The sequence below is a fragment of the Stegodyphus dumicola genome, chromosome 10, assembly GCF_044657685.1.
Source record: "Stegodyphus dumicola isolate Sdum_Otavi_A_Nest chromosome 10, ASM4465768v1".
In the NCBI taxonomy this organism is placed as follows: Eukaryota; Metazoa; Arthropoda; class Arachnida; order Araneae; family Eresidae; genus Stegodyphus; species Stegodyphus dumicola.
The window spans coordinates 109,666,686-109,685,121 of record NC_140777.1 but is presented as its reverse complement, the minus strand read 5'-3'; the positions used below and the strand labels follow the sequence as shown (position 1 = coordinate 109,685,121).

Here is an 18,436-nt window from a genome sequence, read left to right as displayed (position 1 = left end):
TGTTTCCCAAATGGAATGAAATAATTCAAAAACCAATCTTGAAGTAATAATTTAGTGTTCAATAAAGAAAAAGAATAATAATTAGACATATTTTACTGAAATATACTTAAATAAACAGTAATTATAAAACATATTTATAGAGAACTGGAAGCACCACAACCTACCATTTTGCTAACATCAATTGCACTCAAAAGACCAAATCAAAAGATCGAGATTCCAATGTGGACGCCAATAGTTGCCAGTTAGGCGTCGCTGTCGAAACAGTTGGGCGATGGCAAGAAGAAATCATCCAAAAGGTTAATTAAAATCGAGTAATTTTTTATTCAAAAAAATTAAAGCAAATAGTAAGAAAAACAGGAAAAAAGAAACAAAGCTTTGAAAAGAATAAGGTCTTCAACGTCATGAGTTTATCACGACGACTTAGAACCGAGTAAGCCCTCTGCATAACACAGCCCTCTGCTAATAAAAGTACAGTCAACAAACATTTTCAGTAACACAAATACATGCATATATATGTAATGAAAATAAGAAAACGATGTAGCAGTGTTGCGCTTAATACCTAGATAGGATAGATCGTAGGTCCATATTGGAAGAGGAAGAATTATGATTGCATTGTATACTAATATGTTGACTTTGTAATATCTAAAAAAATTGGCAGTCGAGGAAGTTTTAATCCCATTTTTATTTTCAATTGACATTTGTTACCACAGTTCACTTGACACTCTAGTCGTGCCTATTCAAGCACATTGCGATAGAAATAATTGCGATTATTATTATTATTATTGCGATAGGAAGTGAGAACAAAAAAACAGCGACCAAGCAACACAGAAGTTCAAGCTGAAAGTGGCGCATTTATCCAATAGGGCAGGCTGTTTAAAGAAAAGTTTTGGTTTAGGTTAGAAAAGGTTCAGTTCCCAAGAGTTACATCATCAGCGTTTCGCAGGCCATGCAAGATGGAATGATCAAGAAATGCCTCAATCCAGAGACGTTATTATTATGATTTTTAAAACAGAGAAGAAGAATTAAAGGGTTACCTTTAGTTTAAATTATAATTTTAATTTAAATATTTTTTATCATGCATAGCCCCCCCCCCTCCAAAGAGAAATAGGCTTGGCGACAGAAAAGCTCTTTTAGAAGAAAGCATTGCAGCGCTAGAAATGAAGAAAAACGTAAATTATAAAATGTTAATCAACAATAATTAAATAAATAAATCATTTTTAAATATCAATTTTTCAAAATAAATTTAATTTTTAGAGTCCTGTTAATCTTTCAGCGTTTAGGAAATTAGAGGCGAAGGCAGATTAAATCTTCATTTTTTATTTCAAAAAACACGTTGCGGCCATAAACAAGTTGGCACATTAATTGTGTCTATTCCAAAACGTTTACCTTCTAAAACTTCCTTTTTTATTAGAGCTAAAAATTCATTACTTTAAAATTTTTATAGGGGTGTAGACTACTCCAGCTTTCCTTAGAAGACAGTTAATGAAGTTTGGAAACTTATTCTTTTGTAGAATTTTAGTAAGAAGAATTGTTTCTTGTGTTTGTTGTTCAACATATGTGCAAACGTTTTTAATTCTAGTAATTTGGTTAAAAATTATATTAGATATAACTTTTTAGATATGTTGATGTTCCAATTTATAAATTTAATTGTAAAAAAAATAAATTCTCTTCTTTTATCAAACAGTCTTATTTTTTTAAGATTATATATTCTAAGATTTGGATAATGAACAATTAACTGATTTCATTGGTCTTGTTCAATTTTTGAAGTTCGAGTAGATGCTGCTTATTCCAATAAGATTATTATTGTTGAAGGTAATAATATTACCAATATGTCTGAAATAGGACCATTTTTTAAATCATCTTCTGAAAGGTTTTTAGGAACTTTATATTCTTTAGAAAACAAGTAGAGTAGAAACAAGAAATTCTTTAGAAAACAAGTAGAGTAGAAACAAGAAATTCTTTAGAAAACAAGTAGAATAGAAAACAAGTAGTTAGAAAACATAGCAGAGCTGAATAAAAAGTTGGAACCATTGGAATACCATTTGTTTGTAAGTAAATAATATTTGCATGCTTGATAAAGTTATTGAAAAGCCAGAAATAGAGATAATGTTTCCATTTTTGCAAATACAGCATAGAAAGCATGTCAAGGAAAAAAAATGGTAGTTCAAGAAGGCATTCAAATATTTATTTAATTAGGAGAGACCTGTAGAGAGTTTAAAAGTTATAACAGTTGACTGAATTGCAAAATTTAGATTTTTTATGAGTACTTGCTTTATCAAAAATTACATTGCGTATTAATTCAAATATGTTTGTGAAAATATAATCAAAATTCTTTTTATAGTTTCTTTTACTATTTGTATTTGCATTCATCTAAATTTAAGATGATTTTTATAAAATTTTGGAATTGCATATAAACTAACAAATCTATTGTTTGCAGTAAAAAGAGGATTTTCCATTTCTTTTAAAGCAAAAATTTTTATTGATTATTGTTCTTTCTTTACTTAAACAAATTTCATACGTCGTTGAATTATGGAGGTTTTTTTCAATAAGATAATTGTAATATTTTTTCATAAAATACTAAAATTATTCCTTGCTTTATCAATTTTGATTTGTTTCTACAAATATCAATTTGGGCAAAATTTCTCATTTTTGCTATATACATATGTATCAGTTATACAATATGTTCATCCATGTACATATATTTAAACGAAAACAATTAGGTAATTGTGTTTTATTCTAGACTAACTTTCTGCTTAAATTTTTAAACCTTTTTATCTGCATGCTTTTCGTAACATAAGCATATCTTGTAATATTTACTAATGAAGCATTTTTATAACTGATGACTTAAAGTGCATGAGAAAGAATCTTTCCTGTAGAATTTATTGCAATGCATTTAAAATCATTAATCAGAACATAATGTCGGTCTGCAGTCGTTCACCCGCCTAGCGTAAAAGGAAGTATGCCTATAAGCATGTGTTTAAGAGTAATTTCTGAACACTTTTATTTTCTAATTAATTAGAGATTTAGCGGACTAGGCTCGAAATTTGGTATCTTCTCCCTTATTGACGGTTTATAACTGCATCTTATGACAGATTCTTTTGAGTTACTTCCGAGAAATATGCCTAAAAGGCAAAACTGTGTTTCCAAATAAGAGTAAACTATACGTTTCTTGAATTTATACTTCACCAAGATTAGGATTTAAAAAATATCGTAATGCACAGTTTATATTTTATTGCAGCTTGAATAAAGTATAAATTTTATTATTTCTGGAAACGATCTGCACTATTTAACTCTTAAAGCAAATCATTCGTTGTTGACTGTACGACTACCGAATCCATATTTTTCATAAAACTAAAATTGAATTTCATGAAATCATAGATTTGTGAAAACATTTTTTCTGTATTTTGAAACTATTCAATATATTGATTATTGCGTGACGAATTTGCTCAATTTACTTTCGAATATTTGCCTTAAATGAAGCATGATAGTAAATGTCGTCTTAACACCTTGCATTTTAATATTTAATTCATTTAAATAAAAATAAAAATCAAAGATGTCCGATCTTTCATTTTGTTAGTTATGGCAAAACACAAGAAATCTGCCGAATTAAACGGATGCCTTGGGTGGAGGAATGTATAAAGGAAATTGGCTCTTATTAACACCACACATAGATGAAACCAACCATAATGTACTTTTACATTGTACTTTTGTGAGTCTGCAACTATTTACCTTTTGTGAGCTACGGTGGAAGCAGAGAGAATGCACGAAAACCTTCCCCAGACTATAATATTCCCTCCGCCAGTTTCCATCCTTTCGAAAATGGTTGCGAGGTGTTTATTCTTCGATGTTTATTGCTGTGTATGCGCCAAGTCTATTCATCCGATAATGGAAAAAAAATACGGTTTCTCTACTGATGGCAACGTTTTGTCAGTCAGCGGGGTTGCCAATCATTTGAGGTCCATATTTGATACTAATGTTCGGATTCTGGAATTTTCCGTCAATGGACAGCGACAACATAAGCACTGATCCAAACCGTCTGAAGGAAAGGCCTGCGCGCAGTAAGGATCGCTACTTCTTCCTGTGGGAAATTTGAAGGAGTCCTTGGTTCATTTTTGCAGTACTCTGCTTCACTGTAAAACGTTGATCGACTCGAGCGCACCACAGCACTTATCGGTCACCATTTCATCTATGGCTCGAGAGACTCCGTAATTTCTATGTTGCTTATTTTGCACACATAGTAGCTTTTTTACCACAGCAACATGTGAGCAGTTAATAGACGTTTATTCAAAACTTAGGAAAAAATAAAAAGTTTCTTCTATGCGTAATTTTAAGTTTACATTGGCATAACTGTCTTGCAGTTTTATTTATATTATTTAATTGAAAAGAAAAAAAAAATGGTAAGCATATTCTTTTGCAAATTTGCTCAGAATCTGTGCGTAATGAAGTGTTTTCTAGAGAAACTATGTCTAATGTTTTAGTTTCTAGAGAAAATAAGTACAATAGCACCGATATATATACTAACTGTACTGAGAATAAGTTAGTATATATATATAATATTAAGGCTGAGAAATTAAACAGATAAAATATCTATTATAGAGGTTTCAACTATAATGAATGACTACGAAGTTCCGATTCAAGCCAGAAGGATGTAAAACGTCCACTGAGAATCGTAAGAATTTTGATAAATTAAAAAAATTAACCATGAAATTATTTTAATATTGATTACCGATGCTTTTACTCTAAATCCTACAAAGTTCACTTAGTTTGCATAACCATCTAGTGAAAACGAACTCACCTAGAGGCAAAATGCTCTGAACAAAGCAGTTGAATTTAAAAAGGTCCCCTTGAAATTTTTCTGAATAGAATTTAACTCTTCAGATTTTATTATAATTAATTTTTTTAAACATTTAGTAAAAATGAAAAATAAGTTCGCAATTTTTAGTCCAAAGGGGCAATTTGCCCAGAAGGACTGTTAATTTCCTTTAGCATTTTGTGTTGATTCAATACAAGCGTTGTTTCACTTTTCAAATTGTTGCCACCGAATATTATCTTCCTTTAAGGAAATTAAATAATGAAGAATCTGCGTAAATATATGTATGTTTCTCGCACTTTGATAAAACAACGGTACCTAGAGGATTCAAATTTTGAATAATGTAATCCTCCTGCGAATATGGGCATATGAGAATTCAAATTTGAAATTTGGAATTTGTTTTATTATCGATTTCATACTTTGTAAAAATTTAATGAAATTTTGATTAACAAACTCAAGGATTTCACATCTATCAATGGCAACGTTGTACAGAAAAAACATTTTTAATTCCAGCGCGCGAGACTTTGTATCGGAAATTCTAAAGATAAGCTGCTTTTAAAATTATTTTGCGATATTGCTCTTGAACTGAATTTTATGGTTTAACTGCGAAGAACATGATATTTAATAAATAAAGGTAGCACAAAAATGTTAATACAGCGTCCCTTTGGACGTAATTTAAAACCTGAAACCTTTCAGGCATTTTTTTTTTTTTTTTTTTTGTTTGTTTTGTTTTGTTTTTAAGTAAAAAAAATCTTGCTCTTTACTTTAAAGAAGGATTAAACTTTCGGATAAGACTAACCGACTGACCTTGTATATACATTTTAATTAATATTATTGAACATTTATGTTTTAATGCCAATAATTCATCATGCACGTTCATATTAAGAAAAACAATAATGTTCTTATGAGACATTTTTCTTTCTTCGTTTTAGGTCGGCCGGAATTCCTGGCGGTATCTGGGGAGATGGCTACATTGCCATGCAATATCTCCACACCTCTAGCAGACGATGCAGCTTCGTTGATCCTCTGGTATCGAGAGGATCTTCCCAACCCCATTTATACTCTCGACATCAGAAAAGTCGCCTTGAAGAAAGCCAGGCATTTTCCCAGCCCCGAGATGGAGGGAAGAGCCTACTTCGACATCAGTGTCCACCCACCCCTGCTCAAAATATATCCTATCCGGAAGTCGGATCAAGGGGACTACAAGTGCCGCGTAGATCTCAGGCGGTCCCGAACATTCATTCATTATATCCGTCTCAAGATTCTAGGTGAATATTCTCAAACGATACTGTTTATTTTCAAGACAGAATCGATAGTTTTATGAAGAATGAATTTTATATTTACAGAATGCTTAGCCTGCACTTAATCTCAAATTAGTAGTGCTCTTCCGTACTGCAATGTACTTAAACTTCATGAGGGCCGAATGCAAGATCTGAAAACAATATACGGTCCAGAATGTTTTTTAAATTTTAATAAAAATTTTCATCTACAAAATAAAAAATGCTTTAAATAAATTTTAAACTTCGCTTACTAAATAGTTATCAAAGCACACACTAAAACAGTAATAACAATATCGCAAATGAAAAAGTAAATTGAAATGGATATTTATTTTCTATTTGAAATTATAAATTTGGTAGTTGCGAGTCACTTTTTTGTTACGCTTTCTAATTCAAGTATATTGACGAGTAAATATTAAATTTTCAGACTGATATTTCTTTCAAATAATTGTAATATGTTCAATTAATCATTAAATAACATACTCTAAGTTAGCGTACGTTATTTAATAATTAAAGATCTATGAATTCTAAAAATAAGTATTATAATTTTTTTATAGTGGGACAAAAGAATAAATAATAACTCATAGTCTCTTTTTGTTATTTTTAAAATTTTTCTTCGACGCATAAAGCAAAATACCAGTGTTTGTATGTAAATAATTACAAACTTATTTATTTTTATTAAAATTTTACACTTGATTGTAATTCGATTTTGATAAAGTTTTATAGCCTTGAAGAGTAATTACTAGAAATTATCTTCCTTATGAATTACAGTATTTAAATGTATTAAATTATTAGATTTCAAATGTTATATATATTGTTGCTTTTATTCTGTTTAAACTGATAATGTAAGTAAGTGATCATGTTTTGTAATATTTCATTCAATATCTAATATACAGCTATGTTGTGTCTCTAAAATCATAGCTGATAAGGTAAGACACTAAATAGTAGAAGATAGGTGGTTCTATTAACGAATTTATTTGTGCAATGATAAATAAAAATTTTCTAGTTGATTTTAAAGATGAAATACCTCCTATTCACTTCTTAATTATGGGGAACTATGCAACTATCCTGAAGCGAGATTCTTTACGTGGGAATCGAACGTTTAGTGAAACTAACTAAATACAACAATTTTATCTGCTTGAAAATTGTAGCATTCAGTAATCCATAAATACATTTATAAAATATGTATGTATCTCATTTTAAGCATATATTAAAGTCATTCCTTTCCATATTATGCCTTCCTTAGACAGCACTTTTGTCAGTAACATTTATTCGCGTCTTTCCTTTGTGGAATCGGGCTGGCAGGAGCCGTAAAAGAAGAAACCACTCCTTTTACAAGCGAAGATTTTGGTATCATTAATAACGTACAGTCCTTTAGACCACATTATATCCACTATGTTATTCAAACAATCCATTTATCTTCCATATTTACATGCTTAAGCAGTTCGCATATACGTTTCATCCATTCTGCTTTCATGGTAAAACAGCGCCTCACATTAATGGAACTTAATGAGAACTGATTCTAGAGAGAGAATCTCATTGTGGAGATCAAAGTTAGATTTGGAGTTCCCTTAAGACTTAAGAGAATAAAAGTTATATATATTTTAGAAGCAGTGTATAATTTAATAACGTCTTGCAGTGTGATTCTAATTCGAAATTTTATCATTTTTCAATCACAAATTTATTTGCTAAGACCTTACGTATTTCACGGAAACATGACCCATGTATTTTTAATAGATGCTTTAATTTCTTTAAACACTATATTTCTTAGGGTATTTCCCCCCTTTTGTATTAATTTTATAATCTGAAAATTGAGAAGGAAAATTTAATTTGCGAAGAACGCGAAGAACAGAACAAAGGAAGATGGTCATGAATAAACTGCAGGTAATAATCACAATATCATTTCTTTAAAAGAAACATACATTTCAATAACAATGCACGTTAGTATTAGCATTACGATATGTAATATCTTCATTTCTACTTCTCTGTAACCTAATCTCTCCCGTTCGGATCGTTGTCTCTGTTACTACTTGAATCTCAAATCATTCATAAATAATTGCAGAAAATAAATATACAGCTGGCTCAGAGAAATCATAGACTGAACATCAGATTACTACGATGTGATGGGTCAGTTCTTGTACTAGGCTAGTTTAATGTTCAGTATCTAGAAGGAACACATTTGGTGTGACATTCGCGGTAGTTTGCGGAGATATGTCTATTAGTGACACGAAAATAATCGTTATGTATTTAAAATTCGTTTTAAAATTTTGGGTATCTAGTTCTCTGAATACACTGAAGAAGGAAAGAATTATGGGAATATTTAAAAAATGTTCAGAGCCTGGCGTTAAAAAACTAGGCTGTAAATATGCGAATAAATATGGTACATAGAAAACACAGAGTACACTTTTCACAATATTGTATTTATAAGGTTTAGAAATGCCACATTTTGTGCATCTATTTTATATTAAGATACATCAGTGATTCCAAAACTTGCTTAACGCATGGAAACCTTCTGATAACAACTGATAACAACTTCTGATAACACTTCTGAACAAGAGCCACCAAGTGAAATAACTCTATGTAACTCCAGAAAAATTAAAAACTAAACATTGGTGTCTTGAATGATAAATGATGACTAAAAATAGAATATAAATAAAACATTTTAATAATCAAAATAGCATTCATTGAAATTAAAACTTTTGTTTTAAAATACATAAAAATATATACTATATTTGTTTTCAGTGAGATGGGTGAACCTGTTGGGATCAGAAGAGATTATTAGTATTCTTCTGTATTCATGTGAGCAACAGTCGTTAAGTCTCCACAAGCACTAACTTCCAACTAATCTCATTTTTATGAGGCTCATAACTGCACTACATCCACGTCCTACTAAATAAAAAATTACGGGAAAGCAATCCCGCATGTATTCTACAAAAGGACCCACAATACAAGATATAAAATTGGTATCTGTTTTTGTAACCAGAATTTGCGGTTTAAACATTAGTATCAGCACCTCGTTTAACGATAATTTAAGTAATTGCTCCTGTATTAGTATTGACTCATCTGAGTTTGTAAGTCTACTTGGAGAAGGAATCTAACACCCAATCCGGATTAGTCAAGTGAAGAATGCAGTCAAATCTTGCAGAGGTCACAATGAAGAGCCGTTAAGTGTTGACAATAAGCATGTAGAAACATTAGGTATTTTTTGGAAGCAGGCAAGGTGAAAAATGAGCAGTTGCCTTCGCCGAGAATTGAAGCACGGACCTCTTGAATACCGGCCCAGTGTGCAGAAACACCACACCACGAAGGTACGCCAAGAAGGTAGAGAAATAACTTCTAAGAAAACAGGTTTTCATCTCGTTTTTGCAGTTTTGAAGATGTGGCTACTGAGAGCATTCTCTTGTGTCTTAGGTTTGCTTATATAAAAAATTTAACCATAAATGCAGTTATTTTATTTTAGTCTTAATTAAATTTAATTGATCTGTGTGCAGCTTCTAACTGTCTTCCCTGAATCTGGCAAATAAGTTAGTCATATATGTCAGTTATTGTTTTTAATTTCCAACACTGATCAAAGCGTGTGTAAAATCATTTCAAACATGGACGTTAGATGAACTTCCGTGTTAAACAGTAAACGGTAGTAAAAGCTTTATTAGTTTCCAAACGTAGCTAAATAACGGATCTCACCTTTAGAGTACTTAATTTGACTTTATTAACTGCTCTAATGACATATTCTAGTGAGTTATGCAATCGGTTGCCAAGATTTTAGCATCCTAAGTGTGTAGATATAGCTTCGGTATAGCTTGTTACAAGCATGGCAGAAAACTTCGACGTCATTCTATCATTCCTGGAGCAACGCCACTAGCAACGGAGAGGATATTACTCACGGATTATAGCTTTTACTTCTTAAAACCCCTATTAATTTATTATTTATTGCTTCTCTTAACATATCAGTTTCCAAATACTTGACAAATAACATTTCATGCGAAATTGTCTCTTCTTTTATAAATTTTATAAATTAATATAAATCTTTTATAAATTATCTCTTCTTTATCTCACATAAGCTGAAACTGAAAGTTCATTTCCTGGCAAGGTTAACTAAGCAAGCTGCATGGAAAATTCAGATGTTTTTAAGTGCTTAAGAAATTTTTACGTACTAAGCTATTCCACTAATATTCTTTGTAATGTATTATTAGTGATTGGAATTCTTAGAAGATAGAAAGATGATTTCTTGCAGACGGTGCATAAGATTTCAATTACAGCTGGTAGAATAAGTTCTTCACCAGTGGTCTCAGATTCCTGACTACGTTCCTGACAGTCAGTAAAAAACTGTTATATGAAGCACGGACTCCATCGCCATCACGCTTAAATGTTGTCACAATGATGGTACTTTCAAATTTTATTCGTTGACTGTTTTTTAAAAACCCAAATATATCTTTTATGTCTCTGCGGGCATTTGTCAAATGTTACTTAAACTTCACTGATTCGTTTAACAATGTTTTCTTGCATGGAGACACAAAGGTCTATACCGTAGTAATGGAACAAAGCTATAATTTAAGTAGTCAAAACTAACCTAATGTTGAACAACATCAGCATTTTTTTCTTCGTCTCAGTCATAGTTTATTTCTAAAAAAAAGGCCATAATTTTTCTTGTTTTACTCCGGACGCAAAACTTTCTTTCAGTATATTTATTGCTATTTATTTCAAAATTTATAAGAATGAAAATGGGTTATAATTATTTTATTTTACGTTAAACCATTTTCAGGTCATCCATAATTGTTCCAAATCCCCCAAAATTAATTTTATTTTGCCACAGATCGTCTCAGAGCTCATAAAAACACTCTAAGGGACTGTAGAAACCTCTTTTTAAACAATGAGATACATGGAAAGAAATTAAGAGAAATACAAAGCTAGCTTTTATATTTTGCTGATCTCCTACATGTCATATGATATGTAGTCTAATATCTACATGTTTCTAGTTTTTGTAGTCATCATATAAAGCAGTAGTTCTCCACCTTTTGACTAGCGCGTATCATTTAAACAAAAATTGAAAAACTTTTCTAACAGCACTACATTTTACAATCATTATTTTTCAATTTCTCAATAGAAATATTAAATATATATATATATATATATATATGTGTGTGTGTGTGTGTGTGTAGAATCGGTACTTACTGTCTAGGAATATGATGTATGTAAACTTGCTTCTTTTGTGGCTGTCTAGGGGCTAATAAACTAGTCCAATTTACAAATAATTTGAATATTTAATGGAAACATGAATAGTTGCTACAAACTACAAAATGATTACATGTGTAGAAGGATGAATTTACATAGATGATATTTACAGATGAAGAGAATCGACCGTCTTTTACATTAAAACATCTTTCAGTCGCATCATCGTCTTAATGGCTGAATCGTCTGACTTCTATCATCGGAAAAGTAAAAGATATATTCTCACAGCTTGTCGCGTTATCCGATTATAATAAACGATGCCATTCCACAACTGCTCGCCCTATTCTGACAGAATGCGGCCTCGCATTCTCGTAGTACCACCATCTACATCTAGGAATCTGAAAAATAAAACTTAAAAAAAAAAAAAAAAAAAAAATAGTTAGTATTGAGGAAAAAGTCGTCTTAAATGGTTTATTTCAGCCATCTTCTCTCATCATCTCAACTTCTTCAGAAATAACGGCTCTATCTTTTCTTCAATGCTCTTTCAAAATTCGTTCATCTTTAACAGTCTATCTGAATACATGTATTTCCCAAACACGTCTTCCTTTTATGTTGTCTGGAACAATTCGCCTGGATTCATCTTCATATTTACGTCTTCTTAAACATCGTCTGAATACGTCTTTTGAATGCGTCTTCTTAGATACCGTCTGGACACGTCTTTTGAATGCGTCTTAGACATCTTCAAGATCCGTCATTCGAATGCATCTTCTCAAAATTATCTACTTTAAGCCGTCTTCCTTCATAAATTTCATCCTTAGACATCATATTCAGTCTTCTTAAATTACTAGTTCACGTCTTTAAAACAATAGTCCATTAGTCAAATCGGGAGAAATTTGTCTAATGGGGAAAAACGTCTAAATCAGGAATCATCAAAATCGGTATTTTATTATCCAAGATTTTCAATTTTCTTACTGGATCTTCTGAATCTGCCTTTTTCGCTTCTTTTTTCTCACCTCCTTTAATTTCTTTTGTTCCGTCTTTGCTTTCCGTATCAGCGTCGTTTTGATGATCAGGTTTTCTGACTGACTTCTGCTTTTCAATTTTCTCTTCTTCATCGGTGGTATCTGTAGTTTCTTCGTCTTCAGTGGCTTCTTTTGCTTCTCTATTGCAAGGTATTTTACTGAAATTGTTCTAGTAGAATTCGCGTTTGATTCATCATCTTTATCAAATGACTCTTCTTCGGGAAAAGGCTTCTCTTCAGAATCTTCTTCTGCAGTGGCGTTTCTCCTCGTTGGCTTCAGAGCTAATTGTATTGTGCTAGAGTAGCCTTTTTACACTAATTCATCTTTAATAGCATCATTTTCATTTACAGCAGAATCTGCATCACTCGGGATATCATCAGAATTCACAATCAGGGAATCGATGCCACTTGATTTGATTGTAGACGAAGTGTCCAGTTTGATCACACTCTGTACTGTAACAGGAAATTTACTAACAGGATCAGTTTCTGGTTTTGGAAGTAAAAAACCATAATTAACAACTTTTTCAAATCCTTCTTCAGAACCATTTCCATTGCAATAAGCATTTTTTTCCTCTTCAGAATCATTCTCAGACTTCTTGTTTTCTGCTATAACACAAATATTTGATCTAAATGAAGAACCATCAATTTCGAATTCACCTTCAAATCTTCCTATAGACTTAATTTTCCCATTACCAAACCCCGTTAACTGTAGGTCTCCCGACTTAAGTTCAGGAGAACCTATCTTCTTATGTATATCTTCTCGGATTAGCGTTACTTGACTATCAGTATCTATTAAAGCATCAGTTTGCAAATTACCTAAATTAACAATTTTATTCATTTCTTTCTGACAAGTCTGAGTGCTTGGAGTTAGAGTTTTGGCATCTTGGATATTTTTAGGAGACGTTTTGGAACAATCTGTGGCTTTGTGTCCAAATAAACTGCATTTAAAACACTTATAATCTTTATTCTTATTATTACACGAGTTACATTTATGACCTGAACTTTCACAATTATAACATCTTGGTTCTTTACTCTTTTTAAGTATAGCGCGTGCTTTATTTTGTGTGTTAGTACTTGAATAATCCTTATTCTTCGTATAACGCGAATTTTCTCAATAATTTTTAATTTGTCTTTGCATTCAGAAATAGTTTTACACCCATACAAAATAATTTTGTTGCTACTCTGATCTGGTATCCCATTGATTACGTAATCAAGAATTGGTGAATCATCAACAGAACCGCGACTGGCTATTTTCACGCATGGCAATTAAATATTCAGAAAGAGATTCACCAGCTTTTAAGTGTCGTTTCTGTAATAAATTATGAAGTTGTGCACTGTTTATTTTAGAACCAAATTCAGATAAAAGATTTTCTTTTAATTTGTCCCATGACATTATACCTTTTAAAGACCGTATAAATACTTTAGCAGAACCAGTAACAATTTTTTAGCAAACACAATTTTCTGTAATTCCGATAACTTAAATAATTTAAAAGATTCTTCTAAATCACCAAAGAAGGATTCAACTGGATATGTATCAGTGCCATTAAATTCAGAAACAGTTTCTAAGATATCACGACAATGTAGGGAAATATTGCTAGGCATTATAATGTTTTCATCCTCTGAGTTATTTATGGGAGGTGATTCTGATCGAACAGAATTAACATCATCATTTTTATCAGAATCCTAAACACTTTCGTTTTCAGATAACTCATCATCGTCGTCACTTTCGAATTTTAGAAACTCAAAATCACAAAGACTATTCAATATTAAATCACAGTTTTTATCAGTATTTGAATCATAATTAAGATGTTACAAATTACACATAGAAATAAAATCATTTGCAGTAAGAGTGTTAAGTAACTTTTGTTTTGTTTCTTCAACATTAAAATCAGATGGAAAACAACAAAAGTTACGCAATCTCGCTCTATTTTTTCGATCACCCAAAGTTCCAAACACAATTTGATGTAAAAGTTTAATTGACTAAGTACTAGGCACAGGCTTTAAAGAATTTGAAATTCTAGGAATAGAATTTAAGGTAGTCATCTTAATTCACAGTATCACTATTTTTAGAAGTAACAATGTGGAAATAATTGAAACAAAACTTATTTCTTTTCTTTTTTTAATATTCATCATGATTCGTCCTAGGCTCATTGCGGCCTGATCGCCCAAATCTGCAGAATAGGTACTTAACTGTCTAGGAATATGATGTCTGTAAACTTACTTCTTTTGTGGCTGTCTAGGGTCTAATAAACTAGTAAAATTTACGAATAACTTGAATATTTAATGAAAACATGAATAGTTGCTACAAACTACAAAATGATTACATGTGTAGAAGAATGAATTTACATAGATGATATTTACAGATGAAGAGAATCGACCGTCTTTTACATGTAAACATCTTCCAGTCGCATCATCGTCTTAATGGCGGAAACGTCTGACTTCTATCATCCGAAAAGTAAAAGATTTATTCTCACAGCTTGTCGCGTCATCCGATTATAATGAACGATGCCATCTCATATATATATTTTTTTTAAGTTCAGATTTTGAGCGTGAAGGTGCATTTGCCCCTCGCTCCCTATTTTAACTTCGCTAATTTTTCTTGTCCTTTATGCTTGATCAGATAGCCTGGCTCAGTAAAAGTAGACGGCCAGTGCAACTCTGATTAAAAATCTAGTTATAACCACGTGCAGTGCTGATAAGGACCACGTGTTTCTGAGACTCCTTCTCCTTTATTTTCTTCTTTCTTGGTATTTCTATCTCCTGATGAGAAGGGACCTTTAGCTGCCCTCGAAATCGATTGAGTGTTTCATTATACTTACGCTAAATACAAGGTTGTTTTTACGATTTTGATTATTAACACTACATTTAAATTTTATAAAATAAGTTGAAGATTTTATGACACATTAAATAACAATATTGTGGGAGTTGTTCTGTCAAGCGGAATATAAATTATCATTCTTATTTTGTGTGCAACATCAATGCATTACAATACGTAAGAATGAAAAATTATCATGCAACATTTTGTAGTTGCTTGAAAAGACTAAAACTCATTGAAATACACTCATTTCTTGAAAATACTCTCATTTCGTTTACCTATGTATGCAGCGCTTTCGTAACACGTTACGTAAATCCAGTAATGTTTGGGAACAACAATTCAGAAATGCTCCAAAAATAAAAAATTGAAAAATAAGGTGCGTTTTATTTTATTATTATTATTTTTTTTACTTCAGTTTCTTGAAAATGTAAGTGACACATGAACAGTTTTACATTTCATTGAAATTATAAATGAGACACCCTGACTGTGATTAAGAAGAGAATAAATAAATAACTGGACTAAATGTATTAGTTTACGATATATTACTAAAAATATAAATATAAGTAATTTATACATTACTATACATAAATTATGAATAATTTTCGTGTACAAATATAAATAAAATTTTTAATTTACTTATAATTTACGTATATAAATGTATATAAATAATATATAAATATATATAAATTATGCATAAATTGTATATAAATTTGCACAATGCATAAATTTGCATACATAAATTATAATTAAATTTATTAGTTTACCATTAGTAACAATTTTCCCTTTCACAGTGAAAACCAGTTAGAATGTACGGAGCCTCAATGCATGGGCATACTAGCATTGAGTAGTCGCCCGACCGCTCATTTCTCACATTAATAATATACATTATATGAAGAGTTAAATATATCAAAATGGTATATATAAATTTTTGTCATACATTGAACTGGTCCTCAAGAAATATTAAACACTTTTCTTACGTAACCATATAAATTTTTGGTTCAGAGACCTGTAATTTCTGCTGATAATTGCCGTAAGCTAAATCAGACATGAATGTTTTTTTTTTTTTTACTTCCTTGTACGAAGTGAAAAGGAAGTTTTGTAATCGCGAAAAATTTCAAGTATCATATTTCAACAAAAATTTCCATTTTGACCGTTATCGAATGCAATTTAACTATGTTGTTGCGTGAAATCTGTACGTAAGGATAGAATAAAGGACTCTTTTCCCCAAAAAATATTATTATAAAACTGATTTAAAATGAATTCTGAAGAGATTTTTCGTAGCGTCAGTACGTACGTACGTATATATCTCGCATAACTCAAAAACGAGTAGCCTCGGAAAGTTGAAATTTTGCAAATAGGACTGCTATAACATGTACACATCCCATTTCGGTTGCAATCGAACGCACCAAAAGTATAAATATATGTACATATAATATACACAGTCTGTTAAGCTCAGTTTCTGTATTCTTATATGTTTGTAAATTGTGCAGTTTTTGCTTTAAAAATGATTGAATTATGTTTTTCTTATCTTCCGGTTAAGATTTTTATGCCTTTAGTTAACCTGCATGCAATAATTGTGGCGTTATCAACAATTTAAAAGTTTTTTAAGTGCGGCTAAGCCTAGTTTTTGATTAGCATGGCATCCATATTTGTTTACATTAGAAACTTAGCAGAATAGGGTATTTGTTGCCAATATAGAAAAACTAAGCTTCGCAACAGCAAAGTAATGTCTGCTTTTATTATTGCGAATTAAATTATGCTTAATTCATTCTGGAATTATCATTTAAGTTATTAGCTTTTTTGCGTATAAACTGTACTTTTAACTGTGCAAATTCTTTTAACGGTACTTGGTGTTTTATGTTTACCCATATCTTTCAAATTTATTGAAAATATTTTGAATTTTTGCCTTGCCGCCAAGTGAGAACTGAATGTGAGAAAAAACAAGTGAGAAAAATCTTAGTAGCGCATGCGCATTAAGTAAACGGAACTGAATCGTCTGTAAAGATTTGTTTCTTTATCATTTGTTTAATTTCTTTTAAACATCGTTTTAGAGTTATTAGTATTTAAATAGAAAATGTAGTAATTCTTCAGATGATATAATTTTTGTGCTCTCTGAGTTATAAAAGGAACGAGATGTAACACTGTTAAGTGAACCTAGCGCCGAAGTGTCGCTATGGTAAATAAATAAAGTGAACTTTAAAGAGTGCATTTATTCTATTATGGTTTATGCGCTATCGACAAAGTAGACTTAATTCAAAATTCGTTCAATATGTTTAAATGAAATGCAGGAAAATTGCGTATAATTTAATATTCTGTACAAGGAAGTCATGTAGTGTACACATAAAATTTTTAAAATAGGTTAACTAAGCTAGCATTAATTTTAATAGAAAATGATACTCATAATCCATATGGAGAGCTGGTTGCTGAATAGTTGTGGAAAAAGTGGAAACATTTCATTTTAATATACAGAACTGATGTAGTGTGTATGCATAGAGGATATACGTTTTTAGTACTATATTTTTCAGCACATTTATTGAGCCTGTAAGCGTTAATTATATAGCTAATCTTTTTCAATCTATAAATTGTATATTTAATAATTCTGAATAATATGTGATTGATTTCAATTTGTTTTCAATTTTAATAATATGCATTTAAATAAAATTCTTCAGCATCAGAACTTATAATATTTCCTTTCTTCATTTCCAATAAACATTTTGTCACAGGTTTTCTTCTTTCTTCAGTTGTCAAGATCAATTTAGAAATTCTTGCCAAATCGACTTGAACCGCGTACTTCTCACAATCAAAGATGTTAAATAGCATCAGCCCTATCTAGAAAAAAATCATTTGCGTTTCCTAGTCCCCTAAAGGAACGCTTTTGGATGAGCCGTAGAGCCATTGAAAAGCTAATTGAAAGAGTAGTGGAGATGCATTCCTATTTTTCATCTCTCTGAGAAAACTATTTAATGATCTTGATAGAATCCCGCCGTGGAAAAAGCATGACCGCGTAGCCCGTGAATATCCCGTTTTCATTTTCGCCGCATTCTGGGGATTATAAAACACGGAGCGTTGACGTAACGGTCCTGGTTACATTTAATTCCGACAAATGTGTCTCGTTGCTGATGCCTTATGACATCCGTTTTCAAACTGTTTTGTGTGTCTTTGAAGAAATAGTGAAATGGTTAAATATAAACCGTGTATTTAAAAATCAGAAGTAGAATATCTTTCGAATATTTTCTAAAAATATTTTAATGCAGTTAAAAACTTCCCTAGCAAAAAATTATATGAAAATCACATCTTCATCAATATTAAAAGAATTCAAACTTACGGTTCTAAAGTATACGTTA

At 31.1% G+C, this 18,436-nt stretch overlaps 1 protein-coding gene across 4 annotated transcripts in view; it reads left to right on the top strand.

The window, feature by feature from the left end:
• LOC118189750 (protein turtle-like) overlaps positions 1-18,436 on the top strand; it is a 766,067-nt gene that overhangs the window by 339,145 nt on the left and 408,486 nt on the right. For all 4 annotated transcript variants that reach the window (XM_085825382.1, XM_085825381.1, XM_085825380.1 and 1 more), the window contains exon 2: positions 5,743-6,078. In XM_085825382.1, coding sequence (XP_085681508.1) covers positions 5,743-6,078 — 336 coding nt within the window. The remainder of the gene's footprint in view (positions 1-5,742; positions 6,079-18,436) is intronic.